This window comes from Thalia democratica, chromosome 1 (assembly GCF_965202585.1).
Source record: "Thalia democratica chromosome 1, ktThaDemo2.hap1.1, whole genome shotgun sequence".
Taxonomy (NCBI): domain Eukaryota; kingdom Metazoa; phylum Chordata; class Thaliacea; order Salpida; family Salpidae; genus Thalia; species Thalia democratica.
Window position 1 is genome coordinate 49,964,764 of NC_139165.1, and position 10,349 is coordinate 49,975,112.

Sequence of the window (10,349 nt, forward strand, 5' to 3'; positions counted from 1 at the left end):
TTTCAATTCAATAGATAAAAATTCAAGAAAACTATTACAAAAAAAACGTTATTTAGAGAGGAACAAATTGAAGTATGTACTAATAGCATTGCTAACTTTAAATATTATCGTTGTTTTAGTTAAATACTTTATTTTTTTGTTATCAAAATTTAATCTGTTGAGTCCTTTAAGATAGTTCGAGCTCATTAAAACTAATAACAGCTTTTGTTCATAAATATCTACTAGTTTTTTTTGACCTTATATTTTAAAAACTTACGTCAATGCCAGCTTTAATTTTATCATAAATGAGGTAAAGTTTAAATAGAAAAAAAGCTAAAGTATCCGTAAGACAATGGTATGCACACTATATATTTTAGATGTAAACTTTTTGCATTCAGTGTCAGAAAACGTGCAGTTGACATTCATAAAAGTTTTTAATAATATAAAAAATATAGTTTTAATTGAGGTTTTTTTTACTAATAAAGATTGTCTCTAAAAATTAGTTTATTTTAAAGATTGCAAAACTTCAGACTTTACTTCATATTGTTCAAATTTATTTCATATACTCCACTAAACTTAATGTATAGTATAGTATAAATTCAATTTTCAATTTTCTTTTATAGTTATAAGCATCTAGCCAAGTATAAAAAAATTCATTTATTTTATAGCTATATATAGTCATAAAGAATAGTTTTAACGTGAACGTAAAGAAGTAGTAAATAAAATTTTATAATTAACATTTGTAAGAAATAATGTTGTGGCAGAGAAATAGTATGTTGAAGTTGCATATATTTTTTTAGAAGTTAAAAATTCAAAGATTACATTTATTTGAAAAAATAAACAGCTTTAATGTACTATTAAAAGATTTTTTTTTTTAGTAATAGTTATAATTTAGTAATATACCAGAAAGATTTATTTCCTTTAGTTTTTAATGTTTTATTTAAGCGTATATTTTATCGATCAACAAACAATAATAGTATTTAGTCTTGATTTGAATGCTTTTGAGATTTAATATATTTTAGTTTTAAAGAAATTTTTTAAATTCAATTGACTTACTAGTCTTGATAAAATTTATAAAAAAAAAGTCACAATAAGTCTTTCATTTATACCTAAAGTTATTATATCTTTAAGCAAATTTTATGGATGTGATTTTATCTGAATTTATTAATTGAGACTGTTAAAGATCTATTACAGTGCTTACTAACTTATCCGGACATGTTGGGAAAGATTTTTCTGTAAACATGTCCGGATAAGCATTTTTCCGGATAAGTACAATAAATATTTTGTTTTTATAAAACAATAAAACTGCTGTATATAATGCAATGCATAACAAATAGTAAAAGCTTTGCTCCTCTTTTTCTGCTTTAAACTTTTCTTCACTTTTCAAAATGCTGTACAAATTCGACCTGCCTGTGCTAAACTGCTCCATTATAAAAGACTTTGGTGCATTGCTTTTACCCTTTTACAAACTTCTAGTTTATTTTCAACAGTTAGTTCATTCCATTTTCTTCTTGATGTCTTGTCTATTTCTAAAACCTGGTATAAAGAGTGTATCAAACTTTTATAACTTATATAAAAGTAAATAAAAATGTTATGCAAAGAAAAGTTGTTTGAATTGACAGCTTTATAGTTTGAATTAATTTATAAACATACGAGAACTGCTATACACTCATTTTCTAAAAAAAATTATAGTTTAATCAACTACCAAAAACACTCTAAAGTTAATAAAAAATATATTAAGTAATTTTTTAAACTACATTGTTTAAGAAAAATCAAATTGACTTACATAAAATACAAAGGTTTTTATTAAACAGAATTAGTTTTAAAAAAAGTTAGAATAGAAGCTTTAGTAGAATTATTACTTAATAATAATGAAATAAATTGCAAAATCTATAATAATCACTTTTGATTTTTTACAGCATGAAAGCTTGAATACTTGTATCAGACAAAAATATTTTTGTTTAATATTAAACATTTTTTGACTGAAACTGTCCGGATAGTTAATAAGCACTGTAAAAGATTTTCAGGACGGGTTAAAATTGCACGAGGTTACTTAATTGCACGAAGACAAATTTGTACGAGGGAAAAAAATTGCACGAAGACAATTTTGTACGAGTTACATTTTTAGACGGAGGGTCATTTTTGCACGAGAGTACAAAAACACAAAAAAAAAAAAAAAACTTATAAAAATTTAAAACAAAAAAAGCTACCGACCGAGGGTAAGGGTTTACAGTGATAATAAAAAAAACTGAAACAAAAAAAAAATTATATAAAAAAAAAATCTACCCGTGCAAAAATGTCTCCATGCAAAATTTTCTGCTCGTGCAAAAATGTTTTCGTGCAATTTTATCCCCTCTTGCAAACGTGTCTTCGTGCAATTGTGTACGGTCGTGCAAACTTGACAGCTACCTATGTACAGTTTCATAACGAATTTTTTATTTGAGTAAATCCGACAATTTGAAACATGTTCCTTAAATTTTAAATATAATAAACCTATTAAAGATGAAAGTCATAATTCAAATTCATTTAAAAAAAAAGAATGCTATTAGGATAAAATAACTTGATAATTATTAAATGCTTACTTCAAACACAAAAAGTTCGTTAAACGTTAAAGTTTTAACGTCTTTGTCTTGGACAGGACATTAAAAGGTGTCCGTGGTGTACGACCCGATAACCAAAAGGTTCTTCATGCACCAGGTTCTAAGACAAAATATTTTGAGCGTTTTTTTATCGTTCATTAAACTATAATAAATAACATTTAGGTAAGATAGTGTTAAATATATACAGTAAATGTTGTATTTTATACCCAGCAAAGTCTTAACTTATACATTATTAATTTAAAAAAATATATTTGACTTAAATCAAAAGGGTTTCAATTTTTTATAAAGAAATTTTTGAGAGTTACTTTAGTTACTGATAAACATATTTCACCAGATGACTGTAGAAAACTTTTTCTTTTCAAAGATTAGCATTATGAAGACTTATGAAGTTTTCATATTACTTTAAGTATGAATTTTGTGTAAGAATGTATAGGATTGCTAAATTTGATGTTAACTTTGATTAATGATTAACAAAGATTCAAGTGAAAATATTTTTTGAAACTTTAAATTTCTCGGAAAAGAAAAGATATACTTTCGAAAGATTTGTTTTTGATTAACGTTAATATAGTTCTAATTTACATATTTATAGCAAAACAACATAGTCAAATTAACTTGATACTAATCTTATTGGTTGTACAAAATGTAGTTAAAAATCAACTATAATGTTCTAAATAGTCCACGCTGATATATAAGAAAAAGTATATATAAAAAGACTGAACAGTGAACCTAGTTTTTTTTTATTGAAAATAGAAATCACAAACGAAAAGTATAATAACATAAAGTAATTTATACTGACAAAGTAAGAAATTTTGTCATTTAATATAGAAAACAAGATAAATTACTTCATTTTACTGCAAAATTTTGAACGCAACAAATAGTACATTAAAAGCTTTCAAACGCATAAAAAACTTTTAATATTCAATTTAAAAAGTAATTTGTTTTAAAAATGATGACGAAAGTAAATACATATACATTCTAATTAAACGTTTTTTTATAACAATTATTTTTCTTATAATTTATTTAAATTATAAAAGTCTTTTAACTTCACAAAAAAAAACAACTAGATGCAACAAAACCTTTGAAAAATTATGTGTAAGAAAACTACGTAAACAGAGAAAAGATTAGCTGTAAAGGTAACTTAACAGTAAAGTAGAAAAGTAGTCGAACGTCAATTGCGTTTAAATCAATAATAACATAACTATATCAACTATTGAAACCTTATAGAAGTTTTGTTTAACATGACTGCATTATAAAACTCAAAAATAATTCAAAGTTATTTTACTTTGCTTCAACGTAACTTTTATGATTGACTTTACAGAACCTTGTTTAGTTTTTTAGCTCCCTTTTCGCCATCGCTATTCTTATCTCTACGCCAATAGCTTTTGCCATTGGAGGTGAAACGGCATTTCCGATTAGCTTTAAAACCTGGTTTACAGTCTCTCCTACTAACTTATAAGAATCAGGAAAGCCCTGGAAGCGGGCAAACTCACGACAAGACACAACGCGATCTGCAACCGGATGAACCACTCTACCCTGCTTGCCCAATGGGTTAGAATTTGTAATGACCGTTTTCGAAAAACCATCGTACGGCATTCTTCCGTACAAACCTTTCCAGTCGTTGTTAGTATCGCTTGTGTGCGGCAAACACCAGGGTATTATAGTTTTTTCTTGGCTGTTTGTTAGTTTGCATTCTGCCTCATTTCTAAGTTCGATGTTGACGCAACACTTGCACACGCCTTGGTGTAAATTTTTCTTTCCGTATTTGCTATACAAAGATGGATTACCAAGTTTCTTGACATCTCTGTAGATAAAGTCGTAATAAAGATACTGGGTATAACCTTGACCCTCTGTCAACTTGACTATTTTGTTTGGCAGATCTCTCCAATCCGCGCCTGGCATTTTAGGTATCAACTGAATCCTAGCAAGGATAAGAGGTGGAATCTTATTTGTAGAGTGTTGGGTTAATTCTGAAGCATTTCTACGCATTAATTTTTGGTAAGAAGATAATGGTTTTGTATTTGGGTACTTCATAAGATTTTTTGAACCAAATGGTACGGTTTCAAGCGGCAGATCTTCAATTGCGTTTCTAATAGTTGTACAACCGAATGGCGCACTATTTTGAACTAAACTTTTGTATTGACGTTTGTCCACTGTGACAACAAAATTTTTATTTTCAAAAACGTGCAGTGGTTCTGGGAAATTGGGTAAAACTTCTTCAGGAGCAGAAGCTAATATAATAACTCGGCGCCTCACTTGTGGAGGTCCATAATGACCTGCATTAAGAATGGCAAAGCAACACTGGTAACCCATTGCTAAAAAAGTTGCAACTGTTTTCTTAATAGTGCGACCATTATTTTTTGAAACCAACGTATCTACATTTTCACACATAACGTATTTAGGCCTCAAAAAGTCAGCAAAACTAATAAAATTAACAAACATTCGGTTTTTGTTCAATGAGTTTTCTCCTTCGCTGAATCTGTTCATTCGACTGAACCCTTGACATGGCGGCCCACCGCACAAAAGTTCAACATCACCTTTCTTTGGATACCCTTCAGAATTTTTCTTACCAGTACGATCAGCTTCCTTCATTTCTTTTAGCATTTTGTTGCAGTCAACATGAAATACTTTACAGGTATCTTTGTGGTTTGCCCTCAGAGAATCAACAGGAGCTTTTTCATACTCAGCAGCCCATTTTAAATCTGCAACTCCCGACTGAATCAATCCTAAAGACAATCCGCCACAACCAGCAAAAAGCTCCATCGTCTTGAGCTTTCGATCTGATAAAGCAACTTTCTTTATCTTTCTTTTTTTGTAAACCTCTTTGTTTTCAGCTTCCACATCAAGATGAACTTTATTTAGCTTTTTTAAATCCTTAGCTTCTTGATCATAAAACTCCTTAAAGTAAAAACTGACAATTTTACGCTGTTCAATGTCATTGAAATCCTCAGGTTCTTCGTCTTCTAATAGAAATTTTATTTGACACTTGCTCACTACATCTTTTATTTTAACCCAAACTCTTTGACCTGACAAGTAGATTTTGTGAATGTCATGCTCTGAAATTTCCTCTTCTCTAATGTTTGTGTCAATAACACGGTAAAACAACTCAACGTAAATTTCATAATCATCTTTTTTAACTTTTTTAAACTTTAATATTCTTCCTATTTTAAAAGGGTTTGGCAAGGTTGATGGTTGATTATCTATTTCTTTTCTTTTTTTTCCTTTTTTGCGATAATATTCCGGGTAAAGTAGTCCGCCCCCGGGTTTCTCTTGATGAAATTTATTCTTATCAAGAGGTTGATTGAGGTCCTTTTTGGGTTTTATGTAAGTGAATTCCACACTTGAAGGATCTATTAAAACACAATCTCTTAACAAGTACTTACAGTTTTTATGACTTAACCATTTTATGCGTCCTTTGCCATCATTTTTAACTTCAAACTTGCTCTGCTCACTTTCTGCATTAGAAAGAGAACAATTGCCACAAGATAACGAGTCTTCTATATCTGGGAAATAAGCAGGTAAAGTTTCATATCTAGCATTTGAGCAAGTGAACGTCTTTGTAGCAAAAAAACTACCCCTGTTCTCATTGAAGTTTTGATTATGCTTGAAATCTATTTCCACAACTTTTGTTGTCTTGCTGACCACCATATCAACGCATTCGTTTGAAAAGAACAGCTCTCTTGGATCTCCGCACTTTCCCACCATTGTCTGAGCTGACTCGTACATTAAAACTACGTGGGCGATGTGCTGCTTTCCCTCCATTTTCAAATACTGGACGCACCCAAAAGAATACTCGAAACTTTTGGTGTCAACTGGAGCAGTCGCCTTTCGTTGGCTAAACACGACAACGTCTCGTTTTTTGACAATAAATCCATTTTCGAACTCAACGTAAGCAAGTAATTGTTCATCATTTTTTTCTTGTAATGCTTCAAGTTTCCCTTTGTTTACCTGTTAGAATAAATTAAGTTCGTCATCTTAAAATGTATGAGCTCGGAGAAATAAAAGCATTTAGTGGCACATTGTATGAATTTTAAGCATAAAAAAATATTTATCAGGATACATTGAGTAGACAGTGTTTGTCTATAAAATTTCGAACTTGAAATATTAAATTGTTGCAATATTCATATGGTTTTTTTTATTGCCTTCAATCTTGCTTATGAACTAGTGTTATGAATACTTTGTTGAGCTTTTTATTTTAAATGAAAACCCTATAACTAATCAACATATCAGTATCTTTGCCAGTTTAAGAAAATTGTTCTGACATACAGTATTGATAAATCAAATGGAAGTTTATTTTGGCTGAATATGTAAGATAAGCGACTTTTCTAATAAAAAGTTTTTTTTTTCAAACTTATTGCAATATTTTATTAAGCATACAAAAAAAAACTTACTTCTGAGAAATCTTTAACAGTTACTTCTTCTATTCGAACTGGTTTGTATCTAAGAGAATATTAATATTAAAAAACAAAACAAATACCTTACAACTTATTTGAGAAAATAAATAAATTATTAACATATTAATTTTAACTTAACTTGTTATTTTTATCTTAAAAAAAACCGAAACTATTTTGCGATCATTATTTATATAATAGGCTTTGTTTTTTACCTATTATTTCAAATAAAAAAACCTGCTTAATATGTTTATGTCTTTAAAACTATTTTAGTTGTTATAAATATATCTATTTTATTTCATGTTTCAATTTTTTTAACCATTCTTTGGAAACAGCATAATTTCTCATTAAAGTTCAGTTGAACTTTAATTAAGTACATACTTATAACTTTAAAAGTTTTATCCAGATAAAACTATAACAACAACAAAATTTACTTTAACTAAAAACAGTTTTGCCTTTTACTTTTTACATAGTTGGCGCAGAAATTTTTTTTACAAGTTATTGATCATTCGAAGTCTGGCTGTCTTTTATAGTTTAAAATAGGTCTAACAACTAATATGTTTCCTGTTTTATTATCCATACATTGATTTTTTTTTGGAATATACACATCAAGCTTGCCCTTGCCAGCAACTTAAAATTTTGTTAGAGTTATCTTAAGGTTAAGTTAAATTGTAAAATGTACACTGTTTATACAACTTTAAACTGACATTCTACAGCTTAGACTGACATTTTATCTAAGTATTGTTGGTTTGCTAGCAGTTTGTCTTTTAACCTTATGAAACGAAACCTGAACTTTTGTATTTTCCTGATAAATTTTAAAGAAAAGTATCATTATCAGAGGTTCAATTTAAGTGGCAACAACGAATTTTAGAAAACTGAAAGTAAACTAATGTTCATCCGATATAACAAAAAACTATATATTTAATACTTAACATATTAAACATACTTTTCTTCATCTTTTTCAAGAACATCAGCAACAAGTTCAGTGTACTCGACCATGGGTCCACCTTCTTTGGTGATCGCCTGAGCACAGCCAGGCGTTTTCTTGGGTTTTGAAGCCTTGTTTATTAAAAATAATAAGCTTAAAGTTCTTTTTAGTTCAAAATCAGTTTTTTATTAGTATATACTTCACAGTTATAAATGCAAGTTAAAAAAAAAGTATTAACCTTAAGAACAAAATCATGAAAAATTGTGTGATTTCTATAAAATTTACAATAAATAGGTATAAGAACAATATACTTCGTAGTATACATAAATAACCTTGTTTTTTACTTTTTGTTTCAAGCATGTAGTTAAATCAATAAAACTTTCTACTACTCAGCTAGCAAAAAATATATTTGGTAGATAGTATAAAATATTATAAATAAAAACTATACTAATACAACCATTTAACTATATGACATACATTAATTCAGTTAACTAAAATAAAAATACTTTGAAATAAAAATAAATATTCAAAAAAAACATAAGAGTACTTCATTTAACTAATTGTTAATATTAAAACTGTACTTCAGTGAAATATCTATTGAACTTATTTATGTAGTGCATAACTTAATAATGATGTAATTACATCTTTTTTTGACACTTATTTTAATTATATACTTTATCTAAATTATAAAACAGCTATTTCTTTCTTAATTGCACGATGAAACTTGCAATCAATTTAATTAAATTATTTTATTCAAAAAAACAAAAATAACAAAATAATACTTTTCTTGGAGTTGGTTCAGGTTGATAATCTTCAAGATCATTATCATCATAATTTTCTTCAGTAAGGTCTCCTCCACTCACCTCATCTGAATAATTTTCCCCTTCACTCGCTTGACAATCACTTTCCGGATCTCCTTCTTGTTTACTTGTATTTGAACTTTCCGTACACCTTGATTGAGATTCCTCATTGCCAGACTTACAAAAAAAAAAAACACAAAGCAGCAGCATAAATTTTACTCTTATTTTGGTAACTCTTAATTATATAGATCTTTTTTTGTATACTTATTTCAATTAACTGCTAAGTTAATACAAACTTTTAAACCTAGTTTTCATGGGGGCTGTTAGCTTAGCAGATTCAAAAAAAATATCATATTTAAAAAATAAGGCAATAAATTAAGTCTTCATTAAAAAGTATTGACATACAATTGTATAATGTTTTTTTAATAATTAACAATAACTATTTACATTATTTACTTGGTTATCATTTATAGCTTCTTCATCACAATACTCACTATTGTTACTTCTTTTCAAGTAAGGCTTAGGTGTCATTTGAACTGTTAATTAAATGCTGTCAAAAATAAATTAAAATCAAGTTGAAAAATATTAAAATTTATTTTTGTACTCAAGCATTTCATTTACATTAGAATACACACAATTGATACTTTTTAATAATCAAATTTGCTAAACTTAGAATTATAAAAAGGAACTTGTACTAATTCAAGACTCAAATATACAACTTAATTGAAAAAAATTTGACAATAGATTTAGGTAGAAGAAGTATTGGCAACATTAAAAAAAGATAAACCAAAAACTAATAATTATTTGACAAATCAAACTAATACTAAAATATAAAACTATTACTTTCATTTAGATAATTAACAACAAATTAACTACCTAATTTCTAATTTAAGTAATGAAAATTAATCAATATTTTTTCTTAATTCTAAAACATTAATATAAGTTTTATGTATTGCTCTTACCTTTAGTTACCATTTTTAACTTTTTTTTTGAAGACAGTTACTTTCATTTTTAGTTCATCAAATTATAAACCAACTTAATTAACTTCACTGCAAACCAAGGGAACCAACACTAATACATCAATTTTTCTTCTAGTAACTTTTATTGAATTAAAAACTTTTCAACTTATTGAGTTTACCAAAAAAAATTGAAAAACTTGAATGTTTGCAGGGTGGCCACTGGTTTTTGACAAATTTTCTCGCGGTTTAAATTTTTTCTTATAATGATTTTGAGTGTACGCGTTTTTGGGTTTATTTTTAGTTTAAAATTAATTTTAAGTTTAAAACTATTTTAAAAAGTGTAACAACATTGAAAAGATACTATAAAGCGAGTTTAGTTTTTTTATAAAAAATTTTTTGATGATGACAAAAAAATTATTCATATGATAGATTTTGTGTCAAACCAAAACTTTACTACTTAACATGTAAAACTTGCTTAAAATTTGATTTTTTTATAAGTTTACTTAAATTCCAGGTTTTTAGCTTAAATTGTCAACTTCCAGGTTTAGTGGCCAACCTGTATTTTAAAAGTAAATAAAACATGAAAACAAAGTTCACATGCAAAATTTTTCAATTTTAGATTAAGATCTCCTAATTTAGACTTGCATTTAAATTAAAAATGATTTAGCCTCATGCATATGAACCCTGTAACTAAT

The 10,349-nt window shown here is 27.7% G+C and overlaps 1 protein-coding gene across 1 annotated transcript; it reads right to left on the reverse strand.

The window, feature by feature from the left end:
• Window positions 1–3,905: 3,905 nt before the first annotated feature.
• Window positions 3,906–9,226, reverse strand: LOC145837130 (DNA (cytosine-5)-methyltransferase 1-like). Its single transcript, XM_082944902.1, has 5 exons — window positions 9,152–9,226; window positions 8,678–8,872; window positions 7,914–8,026; window positions 6,968–7,016; window positions 3,906–6,524 (listed from the first exon to the last, which is right to left on the reverse strand). Exons 1-5 carry the CDS (start codon window positions 9,224–9,226, stop codon window positions 3,906–3,908), a joined length of 3,051 nt encoding a protein of 1,016 aa, XP_082801028.1.
• Between the last annotated feature and the right edge of the window lie 1,123 nt (window positions 9,227–10,349).